At 36.8% G+C, this 25,572-nt stretch overlaps 1 protein-coding gene and 1 long non-coding RNA gene across 2 annotated transcripts in view; both read right to left on the bottom strand.

Moving 5' to 3' along the window:
* The window catches only part of LOC127845577 (uncharacterized), a 48,121-nt gene that overhangs the window by 12,708 nt on the left and 9,841 nt on the right, over positions 1 to 25,572 (bottom strand). Inside the window, exons 6-8 of the mRNA XM_052376593.1 lie at positions 11,464 to 11,685; positions 7,310 to 7,522; positions 6,410 to 6,540 (exon numbers count right to left, since the gene is read on the bottom strand). Of these exons, the coding sequence (XP_052232553.1) occupies positions 6,410 to 6,540; positions 7,310 to 7,522; positions 11,464 to 11,685 (566 nt within the window). The remainder of the gene's footprint in view (positions 1 to 6,409; positions 6,541 to 7,309; positions 7,523 to 11,463; positions 11,686 to 25,572) is intronic.
* On the bottom strand, positions 1,792 to 4,129 carry LOC127845578 (uncharacterized). Its single transcript, XR_008033272.1, has 3 exons — positions 3,844 to 4,129; positions 3,288 to 3,458; positions 1,792 to 2,853 (listed from the first exon to the last, which is right to left on the bottom strand). It is a non-coding gene; the product is annotated as an uncharacterized LOC127845578 (long non-coding RNA).

The following is a 25,572-nucleotide window of genomic DNA, read 5'->3' on the forward strand; positions in this document are numbered from 1 at the left end:
ATCCGAATATCTGCAGCTGTGCCAGCTGGGAAGCCCCGTTTTAGCTTTAACAACCGCAAGCGAAACAACATACTTTTTTAAGTCTTGCACTAAGACTCCATGATCACAAGTATAGGTCCATGCTGTGGCGTATGACACCATAGTGCTATTTAGTATTGGTCGGCACAGTATCTGATCATAAAGAGATAATTGGTTTGTGCTGAACACAGGGGCAATAAAACCACAGATCTATCGATAAACAAGATTATTGAGATATATTTTATTGAACACCGCGATAAAAATGCTCAAACCACGGACTCTAGATTACACGGATAAGAAACATGGCAACATTCTCAGAATCATCACTGCTATATGTGTAATCACCTAACAATTCGTCTAAAAATAATTAATATATTTGAGTTGAAGACGATGTACTGTTGTATAAGTCTGAATAAACTATCTGTCTGCCTGTCTAAATCTAAGCCGTCATCGTCCCAGTGAAAAAAATATGATTTTGAATAGTTGGACATTATGCCCTGATGTCAAAATACGAAATGCGTAACACCGACCGTGATATTCAAGAATCTTTAATAAATTGATAATTTAAGGTAAATAACATTTCATATAATTATACATAAGTCCCTCGTTGATAATTAACAGCAAACGATGAATGTTTTTGACACCCATTTTATTTCAAGTATGCATGCAAAGCCGAATAAAATCGAGAGGATCCGCTATAAAAGCTGTTTCATCATAAAGTTATCACCCTTTCTGTGTTATAAACAAGAGCTGAAATCGTTAATTTGTTAAGATTTATTTATAATAAGCTTTATTGATATGTTTCGTGAACAAAATACCACAATATATTCCATCAAAAATATAATAATCATGGCAAAGGAAATTCAATGGCCGGTTTCTAAACAAAAGCATAATCGCCAAGATCGTAGCATCAGTTCAGTGCGTTAGGAACGCGCGCTACTTTCTTCCGCCTTCATTCCTTAATTACTTTCGTTTTTTTAAACATTTTTTTTCTATCGTATACAGAATTCTATTCTCCTAAGCAAGATGTAATTTTTAAAACTGAACTCCAAATATAAACGCTACAAATTGGTATTAAGTACGAACATGTCAACCGTAAATCTAGATTCTAAAACTCCAATACGGTATGATATTTGCAAAAGTTAAAGTTATAACTCGCCGGGCTGTCGAAATCAGAAGAAACACTTAATATATGTTTATATATCTGTTTACTACGGAACGTAAGCTTTCTAATGATATATAATTTGTCAAAATCGGCCGAGAAATGAAACTATAATTCAACAAAAGACGTGAGTGGGTACATCAAAATGTATAACCTCGGCGCTTCGCTTTACGCTAATTGTACAAGATCGATAGCCACAACACGGTAAAACGCGCGGTGGTAAAACATAAAATGTGTATTTCTTGTGTTTATCTCGCTATAAATCCATTAATAGCAACGGGAGTATACTAAAACGTATATTCTTTGAAAGAGGAATTAATAAGCAACAAGATAACGTATAAACCAATAAAATCGAATGAATAGTTTTTGCATAAGATTGAATTTACTTCAGTAAGGGTCAAATACTCGAATCATCTCCTATCAATATACACTCCGTGATACAACTGGTAGTTTTAACACACACATATAGGTTTCATTTAATTAAAAAGTACAGAAAGCTAAAAAGTGATGTGGTTTGTTGTACAACAACAATTGGTTATGTGTAACCTATTCAAAAAATAATTTCGTTCAAGATAATTCAATGTAATTCTATAAACGACAAACACACTTCGTGTGTTGTGTATGTTTATTTTTAAAAATGTACATAAGTGGTTTAAAAGCACAATTTTTACACATTTAAGAGGTAATCGCTCACATTTATGTCTAATTAATGATAATTTTATGCATTAGCAAAGATTTAACGAGAAAAACTGAAGTTTAAGTTGAACTCAATTTGCTATAGGAAAACGACGGTAGCCGTTTAGACGTAAGCGGGGTAGCTTACGTCTAATTATTTGGACTATGGTGTGACGATGCTTTTGAAGAGGATGGATATATGCCTGAATGACGAAGAAAGAAACAAATGGGAGTTACCAGTGAAAACGAAAAGTTCCTGCTTTATAATCAAGGGTATCCCCTGTTTCCAGAAACGCCATACTGAATTAGAGATTTTTATATGTGAGCATAAAGATGAGCTAAATGTTAAAAATTATTATAAATGAAAAGCCTATAATAAACTCATAAACATTTTAACATACATTCATCCCATATATCATGTGTGACATGTAATCTAATCAGTGCAGTAAGATTTGCTAACATAGTTTGAAATAGCACGCGAAATTCGTTCTTCAATCAATAAGACTTGAAAGTTATACAAGGAAATAAGAACATTAAAAATTAAGTAACAAGGCACATTTTATCATTCAATCATACACGTTTAAAAAGGAAAATAGATTTATCAATTTATAAATGAGAAGTGATACTAGTGATAACTTTACACTTATTATGACAAACAAAACAAATACATGTACATGATTTTCATGGTAGTTTTTTTAAGAACTTTTACAGGATGGAATAAGTGTCTCCAAAAGACGCTTGATATTGATGACCCTGGGCTGACCGTCAGATTTATTCATTATGAAAATGTTCTTGAGACCGTTGCATTCAAAGATCATTGTAAGATGCATAAGGTTGAGTCTAGAGCCAGCTATAATATTTATGTTGTTGCAGCATTGCACACATGCTGTAAACAAGAACTCTCAGTGACTGCAAATTCCTAGCTTTTTTCTGGGTTGAATTTGAGTCCATAATCTGTCTGGTTTCATTTTCCTCTTGCACAGGTAATCAGCATTTCACTAAAAAGATAACACCATTGTTCCTTTGAAGTTGATATTTCCTAGTAGTTTTATTCAGGCAGACATAAGAACTTCAAATAGTTTCAGTGGAAGAAAAGTATGCATCATTGCAAATTGTGTATGAATAATTTTAACCATTTTTATTTATTAAAATAAAAATAGTTGGTATGTTCTTATTTATTTGGCTTCAATAAGCCTTTTCAAAGTTTTTTTCTATAAATTGACAACATTTTCTTCATGTTATTCAACAAAACAATCATATACAGATGTCAAATACACAAGCACTTGAATACGTTCTCCATCCAAATGTTAATAATATCAAATACATGTCTTATCCCTACTGGATATGAAACTTACTATTAACGTTACATTTTATTTATTACTTAAAACACTGGTTCTACATTAACAATCACATAAATCAGTGAAATACCTACTTCATTAAGCATCTTATAAGCCTGTCTGCTACAAAGGAGATAGTTGACACTTTATGAATGGTCCTACCTGCATTTATTTCCATTTTCTTTAAGTTCAACTTATCATTGGAACATTCAGTGTTGACAAAAAGTAATTAACGCTTCCTGGTCCACCAATGTTGTTGACCATTGCTGAAATAATGATAAATATGCAGCATTTAATTTGGATAACCATAATACATAATTTAGGAGATCACACAAGTAGCAGTCATTGGCATATCATTTTCAGAATAGTAATTTTAGTATTTGGGACATTATATACGTTTGCTGTTTGTTTGAGGAAAACATCATTACTTGGTCATAAAATTTAAATATGCTGTCCTTGATTTCCATGCATTTACAACACAACTTTTTCCTTACATGGCATATTTTCTTTTCCAAAATGAAAGCAAATATTAGCCTGATTATGTGGTAAAAATCACTGACAGTGTTCACTTTTCCTACAAAATCTACTTTACTCCAATTATGAACAATGACAGTGTTATTCCTTTAAAAAAATATTTCATAATTCATGTACCTTCCTGTTCCAAGCTTGTGTTGATAGCAAAACAATGCATGTTTTTCTCGAAAAGTTGAAGACTCTTCTTTACGTGATGGGTTTTGCTGTACGATAACCCGTTCACATTGCTACAGTCACACGCAAGCGTAAATCCACTTTATCCCCTTTTACTGCTCACCAACAATATTAAATTGTGTAAGTGACACGCGTTGTAAACGTTATTCCTGACAGCGTCAGTGGTCAAAATTTTCAAGTTGCTTGACATTCGTATTTCCAGGAATCGTTTTCTTCATAAATATCAACACTGCCATTCATAAAATGACGTTTATCATTAACTCCAGTCACATTAATATGAACAACAATAACACTTTTTTAAATCTTTTTCTTTCAAGATAGAAAATTGCTTCATCTTTAAACGACCCAATCTGTCAAGTACAATGTCGGCCATATTTATTGGGAAGCTAGTCAAAACGGTCCCAGGTCAAGAACTTTGTTTAATATTGTATTGATTAGACGATATACATGTTAAATAATCAAACATGGTCGTTTTGACTAGGGGTCTTTTTGACCTGGGGCCGTTTTGACTGTAAACCGACCTCGCTGCGAGGTATTCCGATTAGAAAAATCGAGTTATCTTAATCGGACCGGCTCGGACTGGCTCGGTCTTTTATATAGGTCGCCATTGTAAAGATTGTTTGTATGGTATAGTAACTTAGACGATGCTGAAACATCATCGTCAAAAAGTCGTGACAATCGAAAATCCATTTTTGCTTCATAAACTCAACAGGAAACAAAAAAGTTTGTTTTTGATAATTGTCGATAGTATTGTGTTTGAAATGTGTAAATAATACTTAAATTAATAATAGAACCATCTTTTCGCATCGACGGCAAACTTCCCATTCTGACTCGGTACTCGGCCATTTAATCGTCCGGGGATAATATAATAGCCTATCGATAAACGTTGATAAAACAGTATTGCTTTCAAGATGAAAAAACTAAAACTGCCGAAATAATATAAAGTCATGATCGGACGGAACTATTTTAATTATCGAACCACAAATATTTGCCGTATTCGGTCAGTCGATATGGAAATCGTAATTGAAAGACTGTATAAGCTACCGAATTTTGCCAATTAAATAACACAGTTTGGCAGTTAAACACTGAGTGGTAGAATACATAAACGTAAAGACTGTCATACAAATGTGCGATTTAAATTATATTTACAAATTATATGCAGATATCATATTGTTCTGGTCAGAGACATTTTTGTATTTTTAAGTTAATTGATATTAATAATGTGCAATTAAGGCCCTTTCCTTTATTGATAAATGCACCTTTCTTCATAAAAGCTTTTACAATAAATTGATTAAGTGTTATAAATAGTTTCATAATGTGTTTCTTTTTTTTACTCTCATAATACATGATTGATCCAACTGATTTAATACATGATTGATCCAACTGATTTAACAAAGTTCTGTAATGTCCTGTCTGTTAAGATGCCCATCCTTTCAGTTACAATATAGTTGAATCAAGTTGTCTATGACTGTTCTATTACTTAACAAACAAGCTCCATCGTTTTAATCACAATAATCCTGTATTAATTTATGACATATTGTAATTAATGCCATTTTCCGCCCATGATGTTTTTGCAAAATCTAAACCCTTTAGAAGCAAAATCTCACCACTGTAGACAATAACAGTTAAATGTTTGTATTTTAGTGGTCGTTCGCTTTGCCTACTTTAGAAAGTCGAACTTAATTTCTTGTTACTGAAATATTATATACATTTAAAGAGCGACCAACTGAAGTTCCTTCAGCGCTTTGATTGTGATTATTTACTGTATGCTATGTGTGTCTGCAACATGTTGGTGCATGTCAATGGGAACTTCTTTGAAAGATGATTGTTTGGGTGAGTTTATTGAAGAATGGGGCTTTTGTCGGAATTTCACTTGCGCCACTCTTTTTCCGATGGTGCTTTCGTTTTGACGAATTTTACATTCTCAGAAGTTTCGAGTCGGTAATTTTGTACTGCAATTATTGGAAAATAACAGAGTTATCTTCAAAAGTATTCCATATTTGCAGAATTTGATACATAGGAAAGGCGTAAAAATGCTTCAAAAGTTGCAAGTTTTATAATAGGACTCTATCGGCATTGAAAGTAGTGTAGTCCAACCTATACATATGTATATGTTTATTCCTATGTTGATACCAAAGTTTTGCAAACGTTGAACTCAAATGGTGTTGTTGTTATTCTTCTGAAGAAGAACTTTGAAAATAAAATTGAAACTAAAATTCCTTAAAACAGATGTACCGAATAAATATTAATAAATGATTTTACAAAATTTAACAATATTTCCCCTTCTTTAAGCAAAATCGGATACGACGCATTGCTGGACATAAAGAATTCTAGCTGCTAACTTTTAGATCAACTGAACACCGAAACTCTCCGGTCCCTACTGCTACTGCGATTCATATCTAGTCTAATTGACAGACATAAGAAACCCCGCCACCATTTTTCCCCAAAGATTTGAGGGTGTCAAAGAAGCAAAAAGACGCTGTCGCACACGCACAACAACAACGCTTACATTGATATTGTGCACATGAGCAGTGATGATGCTGACGGAGGGTCGCCCTGACAGCGGTGTGCCGGTGTGTCTGGAAGTTTCCATAGAAACAGACACGCTCCGTTCCGTAGCATTCGGAGAAGAGTTCTCGACTGGAATAGTAATCCACATAAAACATATATAAAGTTCCGATCACACACGAGCTTACTTCTCAATGCTGTACCTTTAATAATATATTTCTTATATATCACGGCGGTAATACAACTTCCATGTACATACGTATTTAAGTTGTTTGTTCAATATCATGTTTATTGATTTAGTTTTTACTATTTTTGAGGAGCTGTTTTTCGTAATAAATGTGTTCTTGTTAAGCAAGTTATATTCGCCATACTGCTCAACAATAATACACCACAGAAACGTACTTAACCCATGTATGCCTATAGCGTCTAGAAAAAAGGCATTGGCAAACAGCGTAGACCCAGATGAGACGCCGCATGATGCGGCGTCTCATCAGGGTCTGCGATGTTTGCTTAGAGGAATTTCTGTAAGAAATATTCTAAATTTATAAATAAATATACTAGACATCTCTAATTTTGGAAATAAATTGATCCAATTTAGAGGGATGGGAGAGTCCACTAGGCATAAATGGGTTAATTAACTGAGACCTGGTATAAAAATAAACAAGCTTAAAACTTGTCGGCGTAAATATTAAATACATTTGACGTAATTTTTCTGTGATTATTTAAACTATAGTCCAACGTTTAAAAAACACAAGCAGATTGTAGCACACAATACTCATTTAAAGGAATTCATTTATACACAAAATAACTGTGTTCGCAAATATTTCAATGGAAATACACTATCCATTGAGTAACTAATACGGACTCCTCTGAAAACTTGCCCGCCAAAGCCGACACTGACCTTTGGGCGATGACACCGGAGACTTCCAGCTGGGGAGTATCTCAAGGATGCGGGTACCGCACTTCCGGCGCACGATGCAAGCGACGACGAAGAAGAGGATAAGGTTTATGATTACGATCAGCCCAATCCAGATAGGCTCCTTTAGGAGCTTCTGACCAATCGTCTCCTCCGTCTTGCTAGTCACGTACTGCACCAACTCCATGCACGTTTCGCCTGGCAGACGACAAAGTTACGGTTAGATATCCGTAAATGTTTGGGGTTATATGGTTAAGATTAGATGTAAATTAATATTTTGGAAAACGTTGCATATGCTTGATAAAAGTAAAAAATCTGGGACAACCATGGTGAAGACTAAATAGTGTTAAATATGGGGGTTGGGGAATGCATGATATATGCTAGATACCATTAAATATGTAACAAGTCTGTTTACAAAACATAAATCAATAAAGGAACTAGTTTAACCCATTTATGCCTACTGGACTCTCCCATCCTTATAAATTGGATCAATTTATTTCCAAAATTAGGGATGTCAAGTATACTTATTTCATTATTTATAATATTTAATTACAGAAATTCCTTTAAGCAAACAGCGCAGACCCTGATGAGACGCCGCATCATGCGGCATCTCATCTGGGTCTACGCTCTTTGCCAAGGCCTTTTTTCTATACGCTAGGAATAAATGATCTCCAAACGACGTGTCTCCTATGCATGTTTATGTTAACCACTACAGTGATCTACCTTATGTGGTTATGTTAAGCATTTATACACATACTACGTAATTTTGTCTAAGAACGGGTCTTGTAGATTTACAAAGACAACTCGTGAAACATTGAATTATTGCGTACTGTCTGAGAGAATTTTAGATCAGAATATAAAAGGTAAATGCACTCTATGGTTGTTAATCGCATTGCTGATGTCATCAAATTAATGTCCGTTGTCACTATTCTGATATCATTGAACCTAACTTGTCTATCAAAAAATAATTAACATCTAGTAAGATCCTTTGTTAAGTAAATAATAAGAAATTAATGTGTACTCAAAATGATGCTTTCGTTCTTTATGAAAGCACACACATTTTTTTTATAAAGAAAGACCCATTGTCTGTTTTGTTCTAATTAATTTGTTGTCAAACAGCAATACCCAGTCTTTTCTTTCAGGAAGAAAAGGTTAAAATAAATTACATTTATTCGCATATGAACACGTGATGCTTGTATACCTTATTATAATTCATACCTGACAACTATTTACAGATAAGGGTTACGTGTGTGAAATGTATATATAAAAAACACGCACACAATATCATTGAATCATGCGCCCGTTTAACATTGGCCTTAATATCGGATTGGCCTCTCTTTTCCCCAGGACCAGTATAGAAAGGAGCTTACTCTGTGCAAAGGGGATTTAAAGCATGTATGTTAAGTGTCGTTCCAGATTAGCCTGTGAATTCCGCACAGGCTCTTCAGGAACTTCACTTTCCGCTTTTATGATATTTTTTTCGTTTAAAGAAATTATTGGTTTAGCAAAAATCAAGTTAAGAAGGAAAGTGACGTCCCTGATTTGCATTTGCGGACTGTACAGGTTTATTTGGGACGACACTTTACGCACATGCATTAAACCCCCTTTTCGCAGAGCATGATTCAAATGTATCTTATTCCAAGTTTAAGCGTTATCCCGATGCTATGTGGAAACTGATGCCATGATTACCTTCCTGACCTTGACATCCGACTGGTTGACCTTTAGGTTTATCAGGGTTTTTTTGGTGTTCAGTTGATTTCCACCAGACAAAAATGCTATCTTGATAGAACAGTTTAAAAATATAAGCTCCTGTTACATTTGCCTTTGATATGTGTCGCGTTCTGAGAAAACTGGGCTTGATGCATGTGCGTAAAATGTCGTCCCAGATTAGCCAGTGCAGTCCGCATAGGCTAATCAGGGACGACACTTTCCGCTTTTATGACATTTTTCGTTTAAATGAAGTGTCTTCTTAGCAAAAATCCAATTTTGGCGGAAAGTGTCGTCCCTGATTAGCCTGTGCGGACTGCACAGGCTAATATGGGACGACACTTTACGCACATGCATTATGCCCAGTTTTGTCAGAACGCGACTCATATGATAGGCCACTTACATTCCTCCCGGGTACCCAACACGCACACGTAGATGGTGGTAGGTCGAATAGTTCTTTAGATATCGAAAAGGAACGATGTTCGTGTTATAAAGCCTTTGACCTTGAACGTTAACATGTTGAACTTAAAGTTTGTTGAAACCTTTTCTTTACACCCAAGTAACCATGCTACCAATTTTGATTATTTTAGGGCAAAGCGTTCGCTTAATATTTTTACGGAACAAATGTCAAGTAACAAACACATTTTCCCAAACATTTGACTGGGAAATCACATGATCAATAGGCGTCTTTCTTTTCTTCTAAGCATACCAGCATCTCACTTGTCATGAGCATTGAAGTCATCTGTAGATATTGCGAGGAAACGTTAGGTTCTACGAACCATACGGCAACGTATGGAACGCCATTACTGACTTCATATTATGGAACGCCATTACTGACTTCACATGACTGTTGTCGTTGCTTGCAGTACATTAATCATCATTTTCAGTGGAATATACATTATGCTTTGTGCAATTTTCTTTACGTTCGGTACATTCGTCATTGTGTGCAGTAGTTAAAGCATTACGCGAAGTAGTAACAACATTATGTTCTGTCCAAACTTCTTGACGTTCTGTACATTCAACATTATGTGTAGTAGTTTTATCATTATGCGCTGTGAAAACGTCTTTACGTTCGGTACATTCGTCATTACGTGCAGCAGTTACATCATTATGTGCAGTAGTAACAACATTACGTGCTGTGTAAACTTCTTTACGTTCGGTACATTCGTCATTATGTGTAGTAGTTTTATCATTATGCGCTGTGCAAACGTCTTTACGTGCAGCATTTGCATCATTATGTGCATTAGTAACAACATTACGTGCTGTGCAAACTTCTTAACGTTCAGTACATTCAACATTATGTGTAGTAGTTGTATCATTATGCGCTGTGCAAACGTCTTTACGTTCGGTACATTCGTCATTACGTGCAGCAGTTACATCATTATGTGCAGTTGTAACAACATTACGTGCTGTGCAAACTTCTTTCCGTTCGGTACATTCGTCATTATGTGTAGTAGTTTTATCATTATGCGCTGTGCAAACGTCTTTATGTTCGGTACATTCGTCATTTTGTGTACTAGTTTTATCATTATGCGCTGTGCAAACGTCTTTACGTTCGGTACATTCGTCATTACGTGCAGCAGTTACATCATTATGTGCAGTAGTAACAAAATAACGTGCTGTGCAAACTTCTTTCCATTCGGTACATTCGTCATTATGTGTAGTAGTTTTATCATTATGCGCTGTGCAAAGAAGTTTGCACAGCACGTAATGTTGTTACTACTGCACTTAATGATGTAACTGCTGCACGTAATGACGAATATACCGAACGTAAAGACGTTTGCACAGCGCATAATGATTAAACTACTACACATAATGAGTCATGACGAATGAACCGAACGGAAAGAAGTTTGCACAGCACGTAATGTTGTTACTACTGCACATAATGATGTAACTGCTGCATGTAATGACGAATGTACCGAACGTAAAGACGTTTGCACAGCGCATAATGATAAAACGACTACACATAATGTTGAATGTACAGAACGTCAAGAAGTTCGGACAGAACATTATGTTGTTACTACTTCGCGTAATGCTTTAACTACTGCACACAATGACGAATGCACCGAACGTAAAGAAAATTGAACAAAGCATAATGTATATTCCACTGAAAATAATGATTAATGTACTGCAAACAACGACAACAGTCATATGAAGTCAGTAATGGCGTTTCATAGTAACGGACTGTCCGACCTACGGCTTTGTGCAAAGCAATATACATGTTGTCCTACTCTTTAAAGGGGAAATCCTTTCAAGTTTTAATGTAATATATTAAGAAATGCGAAAATGTTTCGCTCCCAAAACTAATAAAATGCTTCGTGGACTAACCCACCGACAAAAGAGTGACTCACATGAAACAACCTCTCTAACTTCAATGAAGTTTTTGGTAAAAAAATGTTTTATTTACAAATCTTTAACGATCAGTAGCATACCTTTATACTCTATTGCACACAGACACGAGATCGTATCGTTTGTGGATATATTACACTGTCCTCGACCGGAACAGAACTTTCTGCCGCATACAGCAAGGTCCATTTGGCAACGCTTGCCTCCGTAGCCCGGGAAACACGTGCACGTGAATCCTGCGTCGTCATGACTACATGTCCCGTTTAGGCAAGGCGACAGTTCGCAGTGAGTCGTCTGACAGAACAGACCTGTGGATGCATTAACCAATCAGTGTCAGTTAAATGTAAAGTACAGGAGTTACTCACATTCTGGTACATAATTATGATGTCTGTTTTCTGTTACGTATCGTTCTGACGAGTCGGCGGGTTCTCGCTTAAAGGGATCTTTTCACGGATTGGTAAATTGACAAAATTGAAAATAGTTGTATCAGATTCGCAAATATTTGTTTTAGTTATGATATTTGTGAGGAAACAGTATTACTGAACATTTACCATAGTCCAATATAGCCATTATATGTATCTTTTGACGATTTGAAAACCTAAAAATTATAAAGCGTTGCAACGCGAAACGATTGAATAATTTAGAGAGTTCTATTGTTGTCGTTTTAATTTACGAAACTACGAAGATTGCTTATATAAAGTATAAAATACTTACACTATGTACACCCGGCCGAATAGCCGAGAGGGCCAAAGACCTATAGATCTATAGGTCTTTGAGAGGGCTAACGCGTTTTTACTTCAGACCAACTCCAGGACTCCGGGGGTCAATGGTTTGAGCCCTGGTACCGGCTACTTTTTTTTCCTTTTTTTAATTTTATTCTTGATTTTTTACTGGAGCTTTTAAAATCCAATGTTTACATTTATCAATATAAAGCATCTAATGACAAACTTCAAAATAAGCCAAAATCTGTGAAAAGGCCCTTTTAAACGCCAACACGTCAGATCGACATGTACATACACCTTTAAAAGAAGAATCAAATCATAATTGTCGTTTTGGCAATCTTTTGTCGTTTAAGTGGTAATACCGTCGTCGACATAAAATTTCGTGTGCTTTTTTCAATAAGCGTCGGTCCTTTACATATGTGTTTGTTATACGAGTCCGCGATCAATCACGGTGGGTAGGGAGGCACGAGCAGATGTCCACTGCGTATCACTAGCCAATTTACTAGAAAATAACTTAAACATGCGCAATCATCTTGTATTGCATGTTTTGTCTTCGATCTTCAAAATAACAGTATCATTATGTCAAGTAAATCATTATTATCCCCGCCATAGGTGGAGGGATTTTGTTTTGGCGTTGTCCGTCCGTCCGTCTTTCCGTCCGGACGTCTTTCCGACCGGAGCCATATCTTGGAAGTGTTTTGGCGGATTTCATTGAAACTTGGTATATAGAGAATAACAGGTTGGTGACGTGGATGGAGAATGGTTATCTGGCTCGTCGGAGGAATTTATCGGGTCACCAACCTATTATTCTATTTATCCTGTCACATTTACAACATTCGTTGAAATGTTTCTAAAATATCAAGTTTTGGAGTATTTTGTGTTTAAATATTTAATATGGTAAACATCAAGCGCGAAAAAAAACATGGTGACGTCACGTCAGGCAAAGCGCTTAGGCTAGCTTCCATCTTGTTAAGACACACAGAAATCGAGTTACTCGTTATTAATTCAATACACAAAGACGAAATTATGCTGTTTAAATAATAATGTTTAAACAAACAGTTCTTTACATGTATTTGTTATTTTATGAATAAAAAAAAGTATATTTTATTAATAGAAAATAGTAAATGCATGCGCATGCGCGGATAGCAACTGACGGATATTCGAGGTCACGTGGTCATCTAGCTACATCATTTGGGATATTAGGTTACCTGGTTATCGGGCTGATTTAAAGGCATGTGACAGGATAAGAGTATACATATGGATAAGAAGATGATGTACGCCAAATGGCATTGTACACCATCTGTTAATAACGGAGTTATGGCCCTTTGTATCTTGAAAAAAAATGCTTTCTTGAGTGTCAAATATAACACTTTTGTGTCCAGAAGCATATTGGCGGGGGATGTCAATTCAACGAATGTTCTTGTTATTAATGTTTTGTACATGGATCCAAAGCGAACTGTGAAAAGGTAATGTTCTTTAAAACATTTTTTTTAATTGTTAAGCATTATCGATAACATGGAAAATCTTGAAATTATATAATAGGCGGCGTTAAAGCGACTTATCGACAAATCAAGGAAATGTACTGTATGCCACACGAATAATAACGATTGTACTGTATTAGTCGTTCTGTTATGTATGCGTGTTGGCGACCTAACACGCCAGCACGATATCGCAACGATCATCCACCAACAGGCAGAGATAAGCTAACAAAGGTACACTACTTTACTTACATAAGTAGCTTAATAACTATGATAGCCACCAAAATCTCATATGGTTACACAGGCTTATTCAAGATACATAAATAAAATATGTTCTAACAACAGGCTGCGGTCTCATTAAACGAATCTAAAATAAAATCCCCCGAGCCCACTTAGGGATCCTAAACAACCACCCCATATGATGACACCCATTAGTTTGTGTAAAATATATTATCAATATACCTGTGTTGTTTTTTCAAATGCTATGTTCTTTTAATTATTGATATAGAACGATGTATAAATATATACCATCCCTACACCGAACTGGGGTCATGAAGTTCGGTTGCGGGGATTAGGGTACCGCGTTTGTGTGTGGGGGGGGGGAGGGGGATAGAGTTTACGCTATAACATGCTTAGAGTTTACGCTATAACATGCTTAGAGTTTACGCTATAACATGCTTTTTATGATACCGATGCCATGGATTTTATCAAAAACTAGCATTTCGAGTATTATTAATGTAATGTTTTTATTGTGTCTTTTTATTCCTAAATTCCTCTTGGAATAATGTGTCATTCTGTTCAAAAGCTCACTCGAGTTAACTCATTTGTTTTCAATCAAGAATCAGGATTTTTTATTTTATACAGCAAGTGTAGAATTTAATTTCGAACAACAACAAACAGATCGTATGACATTTTCAAAATAACGTTCAAATATATGTGATAAACAATAAGACCGCTAAATGTTGTAAACTGTCTCAATTAGTTTTCGGCCATAGATTGCTTGACGTCAGACTAAAGTAAATAAATGACTGGTAATGGTTTTGTTGTGACAGTTATGACAGTCAATTTCGCCATAATTGTGAAACCACATATTTTAAGTACGTGTACTCAATAAGTAAACGCATAACGTCCGCTACGCAGAGATATTGCGATAAACAATACAATTAACATAAAAACTAGCATCGACCGCTTCGCATATCTGCTTGCATAATTTTAAATGTCCAAGAAATTGAAAAATAAATGATGTTTCGAACCCAACCCTTGACTGAAAATCAGCTATCTTTCTAAGCAAACGCCTGTCGGATTCAACGATAAAACATACACTTGCGTTAACACGATCATGTCTGCATTAATAATGGTCGTTCATGTGTAATCCACATAAGTCAAACATGCAAGCATCATGGTATCGGTGCGATGATCCAAACTTTAATTTCGCGTGCAAATTACGCATAGGGGCAACCAATGAACGCCTGAACGAATTCTGTACTGAAGGTCTTGCCCAATGAACGCCTGAACGAATTCTGTACTGAAGGTCGGAGCTATATCATGCATAATCAACTCAAGTGGCTGGGCGATTCCAAACAAGCCATTCATATGTGCATCACACAGCGTGACAGCCAACCAGCGCCCGCGTCTTAGGGTCAGAAACAAGTCACACGGGTGCATAATGAGGTGATCAGAGCAAGAACGTTTTTTTCGGCGTAAGCTGAATAAGCCAGCTTTTCACCCTGACTTGACCTTTGTAAGTGTCCAATAATACTCAAATAAAATTTCCCGCTGCTAGGTACGAATGAATACACTTCATTTATTCCATTGGCTGATTTGAGTATAACACCAGAACATTGGAAACATATCCGCGTCTTTGTAACACTGTTTTACTGCATGAAACAATTTTATCTCTAATGAAAAGGCCCAATAGATAGAACAGTTTTACAATCAATTTTCGACATAAATACAGTTTGTGCGTTCACCTTTTATTTTCAGAGAATTACCAGCGCAAAAGCGTTTAACTAAAAGCTATGTTGTCATATTTAGTACTTACTTGCATTGCATTTCAACCCGCGAGGTTTCGGGTCAATACGCGGTCATTTTGTGAAAGTCAGAGTTTATATACAGTTCATCACCGGAGTTCGCAAAAGGGGTTGCGATCATTGTGTCTTACTGACAATAACGTAGTGACTGTAATGCATTGCATTCCAATCCGCAAGGTATCAAGGTCAGTTTGCGGTCAGTTGCAGAAATCTTTATATAAACGCCGTCTCGTAAACTTTGTGCACTTGAAGTCTGTTTTGATCAGAAAGATACTAAATAAAGATATTCGGCGATATTATTGTGGTATGTCAATCATCGATTTTTAATATGGTTTCAAAATTTGCATGATAAGGACCAATTTTGATAAAATTAATTAGAAATATTTATCCATTTAGACCAGTTTATTAAGCATGACCACAATAATTCGCTATACTATAATTATGCAATTAAATAAGATTCGAGTATTGCCGGCTGACCTATATGTACTCGTTTATTTTCATGTTTCTTGTGTTTTTCTATTCTGTAAATATAGATATCTGAGTAATAATATCACATAAAGCAAAATAAGCCACGAAATCTGGCGCAACACCCCGTAATTGATTTGCTTATGATGTAGCTAACAACTGCGCAGAAAAAAGGCATCCGCTACTTTTTATCTCATAGAGATAACTTTTGATCGTTCATAAACATCGACCACAATCAACGCCGTATATCTTTTTTAAAGATATTTCTTGTTTCAATTTCGCTACTCATATGCTTATTACCGTGGACGACCCTACGGTGCCAGGGTGACCATGTATCATTCCTTACACGTTGGTGTCAAATAAGTTAACCCATTGCGTATACGATGCCATAATTAACGATTCAAAACAATATGTTTTAATGTGCTAAAAATATGGAACTGCTCTTTTTACGATTGGCTGCCAGTTCCTTACAAGCTGAGAGCAAAAATAATCCGACTTATCAGCGCACCGACATCGCTCGTATGAAGATAACGTTAGGAATAAGCTGATCAGAATACAAATAGCGCTGGCTTCAGGATCATTGCCCCGTCCTTTGACGTACTAATAGTCCTTTACCTTTGATAAAGTCTTCAATTAAGACCATAAACATGGATTGCACCAGTGCATTCATTCGTACTCTATATCATAGCTAGGCGCTATACTGTCTACCATTATCTTACACTGAAGTTGCCGCCATGCACTTTCTAACGTTATACATTGAAAACTAGTCATTCTGGAAGGTCGGGTTTAAATAACAGTTCTTCTTTAGTTTGGCATGCATGTAATGTGACTGCAAATACTCTCATAACCGTTTGAGTTTTATCATTCAACATTTTTAGTTGTAGATGTTATTGCATATAAATATGCATGTTTTATACAGTCGTCCTGGTGGTTTGGTGGTCTGGTGCATCATATATAACGCAAGCTTAATTATGTGCAAAACAGTTCAGTTCAGATTAAAGAATTTGTAATTTATTGGAACATTTATGCTTACGGCTGGACAAGTGTATTCAAAAATATTTGTGTTCATAAAATAATTTTCAAATGAAAATCAAACACTAAGCAATTATTGAAGTTGTATTACTCAATAATTTTTCGTTAATTTATACTTCTGAATTTATAATATCAATTTGAAATTAAATTGTCAACAACTCAGTAAATTACTGTACAATCCCCATCTCCTTCAATAGGACTTTTTGAGAAATGTTGATCTTGATAGTGTTGTTTTAACCCATTTAATCCTAGTGGACTCTCCCATCCTTCTAAATTGGATCAATTTATTTCCAAACTTTAAGGATGCTTACTTATAAGGCCTTTAAATCCATAACCATAGGTAATGTGTGGAGCTTGTTTTGTTGTGTTTTACCTAATATCTTGCAGGCTGGCTGCACAAAGGTGATGGTTATTTTGTATGTTGCTAAGTGTCTAAGAAGGCTACCCGCAAAATGTATTTGCCATCCATAAAGGGTCAAAACGGTGGTTGTTGATGTCATAGAAACATAAATTCAAATAAATCTTGACTTAACTTGCACTTGTTGTGTATAATAGAGTACTGTGTATCATTGACAATTACATTGACTTGAGTTGGGGCCCCTGATTGCCAATAAAAACTAAACATGTACTTTTAGGGAAATAATTACTTGGATATTTGCGTTCTCTAACATGGGTAATATGTGGTACACGTTTTGTTGTAGTTTTCTGACAGTTCGTGTATATTGTTTTCAGATTATTTTGCAAGTTTTCTGCACGGCGGGTGTTGGTTATTTTGTCGGATATGTACCTTTTAAGAAGGGTCAACTAAAATGTATCCACCGTCCACAAAACGTCAACGATTTTATGTTCGATACATTTAAAACCTTTTTTTATTACGTTTGTACGTATTTTATGCGAGATGTTATTTGAAAAGTGGTGATAAACAACGTTGAGACCTTAAGTACATTCTGAATATGAATTATAATCGTATACGTCTAACACGTATTTAAATGTACGCTTGTTTAAGACGGGAACCGTTTTACTAAGCAACTTACTCAAGTCTTAGACCTACGCACATATTTTAAAATAACTGAATTTCATTTATTTCAGATTAAGGCAAACTAATTTTTACGTAGAATGTAACATCATATTATGAATTTCATTTCAAACAATCTAAATTTTAATGTAGCAAGATTTTGAAGGAACTAGACTGAATTAAAAATATGCGCGTAAGTCTACGAATTGCGTAAGTAGCTTAGTAAAGCGGTACTTGTTCAAACCAGATTTGTTGGGCATTTGCCGTCATCCTAGAATTAATACAAGAATAACTATATGACCGATATAAACTCAAAAATAGCTCATTGTTCACGAGCGCCCAAGAGGGACATTGACTGCGAATATTAACAACCGACTTCACAGATCTTTTATCAACTTACTGTATTATTCTATTCAAAAACATACATTCTATTTCAAGGCATATTAACGAAAGCAAATTAATCAGAGTGAACTCGCTTTCTCAAATGCGCAATTTCAGAAATCCATTAACGTTTTGTTTTCTCATACAGCCTCAGTTACTTTCACAACCTATGAATAATATAACTTATTATATTGTTACAAATATATCTCTGTAATAACGAATATTCAATTTTTAAGTATGGTTCACATGAGGTTAAAAAAAATCATATTAGCGAGATAATATTCGAATTTCACTGCTATTCGTTTATTTGGTACGGATTATAATAGATGATTATTGAAATCTTAGTGATACCATATAGAATAGTTTGCTAGCATGTTTTCTGATACAAAGCCAACATCAGCTTATTGTTCATGAGCGCACAAGATAGGCCATTGGCTGCAAATATTAACGCTTGACTTCACACCACAGGTGGTTAGCGTGTGGCTATGATATTAATCATAGTGAAAACATCATTTTGAATAATAAATAATCATATTACAACGAACAATCAACTTTTCTGGAAAAAAAATCACTATCAAATATATATATAACAAGGCATCCAACTCAAAATCACCCGAAAACGAGATGCATCGCTTTGAACAGCCATAACTTCATCAATTGTTCTGCGATTTTCACGATCTTGGTCTTATTCAACGCAGAAATGAATATATCTTGTTATATTTCTACAAATACTGGGTCAACTTTTAAGAAATAACACGATACACAACTCGCGTAACCTACTTGACACCGATCAGTCAGAATTAATGAATGAAATCTTCAGTTGTAAAGACACACCTTCGCATTGGACCAATGAAATCACTCGTGTGTTTAAAATGTCGGTTAGTTGAAATGTATGTAAACAAAGGTTTCAAACGGCGCTGGACAGTTAGTTTTGATGCAAATGCAACGACAAGCACGGTAAGAATGTTTTGTTTCATTCGTTTTACTGAATTATGGTATCGAGGTCCGTGAACTTTGCAGGGAAAATGCCCTTTTCTCCGTAAAGATTTCATTCATTTAACCTGTCTGATCGATGTTAAGTAGGTCATACGAGTTGTGTATCGTGTTATTTCTTAAAAGTTGACCCAGCATTTGTAAAAATATTGCAAGACATGTACATTTCCAGAAAGGAAATTCATTTCTGCGTTGAATAAGACCGAGATCGTGAAAATTGCTGCACAATTGATGAAGTTATGGCTGTTCAAAGCGATGCACACCGTTTTTGGGTGATTTTGAGTTGGATACCTTGTTATATATATATTTGATAGTGAATATTTTTTTCAGAAAAGTTTATTTTTGCTTATAATATGATTATCTATCAATCAAAATGATAATTTCACTAATTAATATCATAGCCACACGCTAACCACGTGTGCTTCACACATCTGTTTTTGCTTTATTTTGGTATTTTATAACAAGTATTCTATTTTTATGCATATTATCAAAAGCGAATTGATTGAACTGGCCGTCTGAAATGAGAAACTTCAGATATCCATTAACGGCTTTTTTATTTCTTTAATCGTAATCAGCTTCAGTGTAACCGATGAGACCGATGAGTTGTTTCACTTGTTTAACTAATTGATTGTGACAAAATATATATATATCTAATAATGAATACTCAATACTTATTTTATTGCTTAGCAAGATACATAGAAAACATAATTATATATTAGATAATACTAGAATGTAATTGCTTCTTATTATTTTTTCGGTTCCAATTTAATGGGTTATTGTTGAACTTGTCAGTGATAATAAATATAGAATAGCATGCTAGCATGTTATGAGAACTTGTAATAGTCGATTTGATTGTGTGAATTCGTATCGCAACAGTGGTGCAGTCTTAAATATAATGCAATTTGACATACTACCTACTAACAGACTTATCTGTGGTCTTAAAACACCATTCTAGTGTACGATGATATAAATGTTATATACCGTGGACATGTTACTCTTGAGACATCCACCTAATCACGAAGTTCTTTTGTTTAATAACGATAATCGCCATAAACGTCCGAACGTTTCATCGACTTACAAATGTAGTCCAGCTTAATGTTGATACTAAAACAGGAAACGGGATAAGGAAACGCTCGTTTTTAGTATTCGATCGTTAATGTTAAATACGAAAATCCAGGCGATATTTTTCTATAACTAAAACTTTGTTTAAACGTACATATTGTAGCTCTTTTTGTACAATCTTAAGGAGTAATCTTGATATCTTTGATCTCATTATCAAAAGCATACACGACAACAACTTCACCTTAACGATCATAAATGAGCTTCAACCTAAAAACTGATCAATTTATAAAATGGTCATATTTTTTTCCAACTTCCATAATGGTGCCAATGTTCTAGAGCATTATCTTACTTCATGTATATACAATTTTCAACGAAACGCGTTATATAGCTCTATTGTATTTCAATTATGTACACTATTTTACACTTTAACGAGAGTCTAAAAGTTTCTCTTAGAACAAATTGAAATTACATTTTTTTAAACAGCTTTGATCTCTTGAGGGCTCGGATCTCGCTCTTGTATTCTTCTATCGTATCGAGAAGTCGTAACTCGATATGGTAAGTTCGAAAAACAACTAGTATCGCCATAAACAATTGGGTATGTAAGTCGGCTGCTAGTATCGCAATAAACAATAGGGTAGGTAGGTCGGCTTCTGGTATCGCCACAAACAATGGTGTAGGAGGTCGGCTGCTAGTATCGCAACAAACAATGAGGTAGGTAGGTCGGCTGCTTGTATCGCCACAAACAACGGGGAAGGTAGGGAGGATGCTAGTATCATCACAGCTAATGGAGTAGGTAGGTCGGCTGTTAGTATCGCCACAAACAATGGGGTAGATAGGTCGGCTGCTAGTATCGCCACAAACAATGGAGTAAGTTGGTCGGCTGCTAGTGTCGCCACAAACAATGGAGTAGGTAGGTCGGCTGCTAGCATCGCCACAAACAATCGAGTAGTATGTCGGCTGCATGTATCGCTACAAACAATTGGGAAGGTGAGGTGGCTGCTAGTTTCGCCATAAACAATTGGGTATGTAAGTCGGCTGCTAGTATCGCAATAAACAATAGGGCAGGTAGGTCGGCTTCTGGTATCGCCACAAACAATGGTGTAGGTAGGTCGGCTGCTAGTATCACCACAAACAATGAGGTAGGTAGGTCGGCTGCTTGTATCGCCACAAACAACGGGGAAGGTAGGGAGGATGCTAGTATCATCACAGCTAATGGAGTAGGTAGGTCGGCTGCTAGTATCGCCACAAACAATGGGGTAGATAGGTCGGCTGCTAGTATCGCCACAAACAATGGAGTAAGTTCGTCGGCTGCTAGTGTCGCCACAAACAATGGAGTAGGTAGGTCGGCTGCTAGCATCGCCACAAACAATGGGGTAGTATGTCGGCTGCTTGTATCGCTACAAACAATTGAGTAGGTGAGGCGGCTGCTAGTATCGCAACACATAATTACGTAGATAGGTCGGCAGCTAGTATCGCCGCAAACAATGGGTTAGGTAGGTCGGCTGCTAGTTTCGCCACAAACAATGAGGTAGATAGGTCGGCTGCAAGTATCGCAACACAAAAATGGGGTAGGAAGGTTGGCTGCTAGTATCGCCACACAAAAATGGGGTAGATAGGTCGGCTGCTAGTATCGCCACACAAACATTGTGGTAGGTAGGTCGAATGCGCGTATCGCCACAAACAATAGGATAGGTAGGTCGGCTGCTAGTATCGCCACAAAAAATGGGTAGGTGCGTCGGCTGCTAGTATTGCAATAAACAATGGGGACGTTAAGTCGGCTGCTAGTTTCACCACACACATTGGGGTATGTAGGTCGGCTGCTACTATCGCCTCAAACAATGGGGTAGGTAGGTCGGCTGCAAGTATCGCCAAAAACAATGGGGTAGGTTGGTCGGCTGCTGGTATCGCCACAAGCAATGGGGTAGGTAGGTCGGCTGCTATTGTCGCCACAAGCAATGGGGTAAGTAGGTCGGCTGTTTGAATCGCCACAAGCAATGGGTTAGGTAGGTCGGCTGCTAGTATCACCACAAGCAATAGGGTAGGTAGGTTGGCTGCTAGTATCGCTACAAACAATGGGGTAGGTGATACTAGGGTCGGCTCCTAGTATCGCCACAAAAAGGGTATGAAGGTCGGCTGCTAGAATCGCCAAAAATTGGGGTAGGTAGGTCGGCTGTTAGTATCGACAAAACATTTGGGTAGGTAAGTCGGCTGCTAGTATCGCCACAAACAATGGGTAGGTAGGTCGGCTTCTGGAATCGTAACAAACAGTTGAGTAGGTAGGTCGGCTGCTAGTATCGCCACAAACAATGGGGTAGGTAGGTCGGTTGCAAGCATCGCCAGACAAAAATGGGGTAGGAAGGTCGGCTGCTAGTATCGCCACACAAAAATGGGGTAGATAGGTCGGCTGCTAGTATCGCCACACAAACATTGGGGAAGGGAGGTCGGATGCGCGTATCGCCACAAACAATAGGATAGGTAGGTCGGCTGCTAGTATCGCCACAAAAAATGGGTATGTAGGTCGGCTTCTAGTATTGCAATAAACAATGGGGACGGTAAGTCGGCTGCTAGTTTCACCACAAACATTGGGGTATGTAGGTCGGCTGCTAGTATCGCTTCAAACAATGGGGTAGGAAGGTCGGCTGCAAGTATCGCCACAAAAAAATGGGGTAGGTTGGTCGGCTGCTGGTATCGCCACAAGCAATGGGGTAGGTTGGTCGGCTGCTAGTATCGCCACAAGCAATGGTGTAAGTAAGTCGGATGCGCGTATCGCCACAAACAATAGGATAGGTAGGTCGGCTGCTAGTATCGCCACAAAACAATGGGGTAGGTAGGTCGGCTGCTAGTATTGCAATAAACAATGGGAACGGTAAGTCGGCTGCTAGTATCACCACAAACATCGGGGTATGTAGGTCGGCTGCTAGTATCGCAACAAACATTGGGGTAGGTAGGTCGGCTCCTAGTATCGCAACAAACAATTGGCTAGGTAGGTCGGCTGCTAGTATCGCCACAAACATTGGGGTAGGTAGGTCAGCTGCTAGTATCGCCACAAACATTGAGGTAGGTAGGTCGGCTGCTAGTATCGACAAAAACATTGGGGTAGGTAAGTCGGCTACTAGTATCGCCACAAACAATGGGTAGGTAGGTCGGCTTCTGGTATCGTAACAAACAATTTGGTAGGTAGATCGGTTGCTAGTATCGCCACAAACAATTGGGTAGGTAGGTCGGCTGCTAGTAACGCAACAAACATTGGGGTAAGTCGGCTGCTAGTTTTGCCACAAACAAATGGTAGGTAGGTTGGCTGCTAGTATCGCAACAAACAATTGGGTATGTAGGTCGGCTGCTTGTATCGCCACAAACAATGGGGTAGGTAGATGGCTGCTAGTATCGCCACAAAAAATGGGGCAAGTTCGCTAGCTTAATTTACTTTTGATAATATGCCTTGAAATAAAACAACTGATCTTGCATAGCAAAATAAAGCAATTTGATAAAAGATCTGTGAAGTCGGATGTTAATATGCGCAGTCAATATCTCTCTTTTGCGTTCATGAACAATGAGCTATTTTGTTTATTTTGTATCAGATTAATGATAATAATTGTAGGATTTCCATTATTACGGAAATAAATTGTGTGAGTTTCTACAAACATCTGTCAATGTCCACCAAAACTAGTTTGAACAAGTTTCATTAAGTCTTATAGAAGCTTACCTTTCGATACGTTTAAGGCTTAAACGATTCTTATTCCTATTCAAACTGTACCTCTGGCCGCAACGTTTTACATATATCGTACACAAAATCGTGGACGGCGGATAAAATTGTAGGGTACACATTTAAAATACCCAAGTTATCAGCGCGCTTAAGGCAATTTTGTGTTTATTTTGGCAACCAAGGGCCATAACTCAAGTAAAAAAGGTTATTATCAAAAAATATGTGCACGTTTGGTCAAGACTTAATTAAAAATGAATCGTCTATCAGACACTTACCCCAATAGTTGACCCTTTATCCACGGTGCGTACATTTTTGGGGACACCCTTATTAAAAAATTACGTGAATAAAGAAATAAGCAACAGGTGTGGTGCTGCTAAACTGCGCAATACTCGATAAAAAATAGAACAAAACCTGTTCCTGACATGACCCAAGGTTGTGGAAAAAAGACCATAGAGGTCAGCGGCCTAAAACTTAAGTGTGTCTTTACTCAACTACAAGTTGTTCAATATCTTATAGTAAATGATAAACAATGTTGTATGAATATACATAAAAGCTCCATGTTTTGTTGAGATTGAAAAGAAAATACTGTCTCTATCACATGCACAACCAATTGATGACGAAAACGTACATAACTGACAAAATAACAAACACTGCGTGCCAAAACTGCACTATAATCGATGACCATTTGACAATCAAAAACAACAACAACATTTATCATTTATTCCCCCCCCCCCCCTTGGGACACACGCATCCCTTCTCCCAAAAATATCGCATTCAAGAATCATTCCCATTCGATAACAGAAAGACAGGACGATATAACGTTTATGTTTCAATAATATGCCCAATTCGCGTACAGCAAGACAGGACGATATAAGGTAAATGTTTCAATAATATGCATACTTATTTATAAGTTTAACTATGCAATTATGGCAGCGCAGTCAAAAGATAGAATAAAGATGGGAAATGCATACGTGTGTGCCGTGCTCTGTGAGAAAGGGGCTACATGCAAGCGCAGAAAATATTGTCCAAGATAAGCATGTGCAGACCGCACAGGCTAATCAGGGACGACACTTTCCGCTGGTATGGTGTGCAGACCGCACAGGCTAATCAGGGACGACACTTTCCGCTGGTATGGTGTGCAGACCGCACAGGCTAATCAGGGACGACACTTTCCGCTGGTATGGTTCGTTTCGTTTAACGATAGTCTTAAATAAGCAAAAATCAAGTATATATATATATATATTTATTTATGCAGTTACCCACGACTTCTACATAATTATCTTAACTTTCTCAGCAGTTCGTTTAAATTCTTTC

The sequence above is a fragment of the Dreissena polymorpha genome, chromosome 9 (genome assembly GCF_020536995.1).
Source record: "Dreissena polymorpha isolate Duluth1 chromosome 9, UMN_Dpol_1.0, whole genome shotgun sequence".
Classification (NCBI taxonomy): domain Eukaryota; kingdom Metazoa; phylum Mollusca; class Bivalvia; order Myida; family Dreissenidae; genus Dreissena; species Dreissena polymorpha.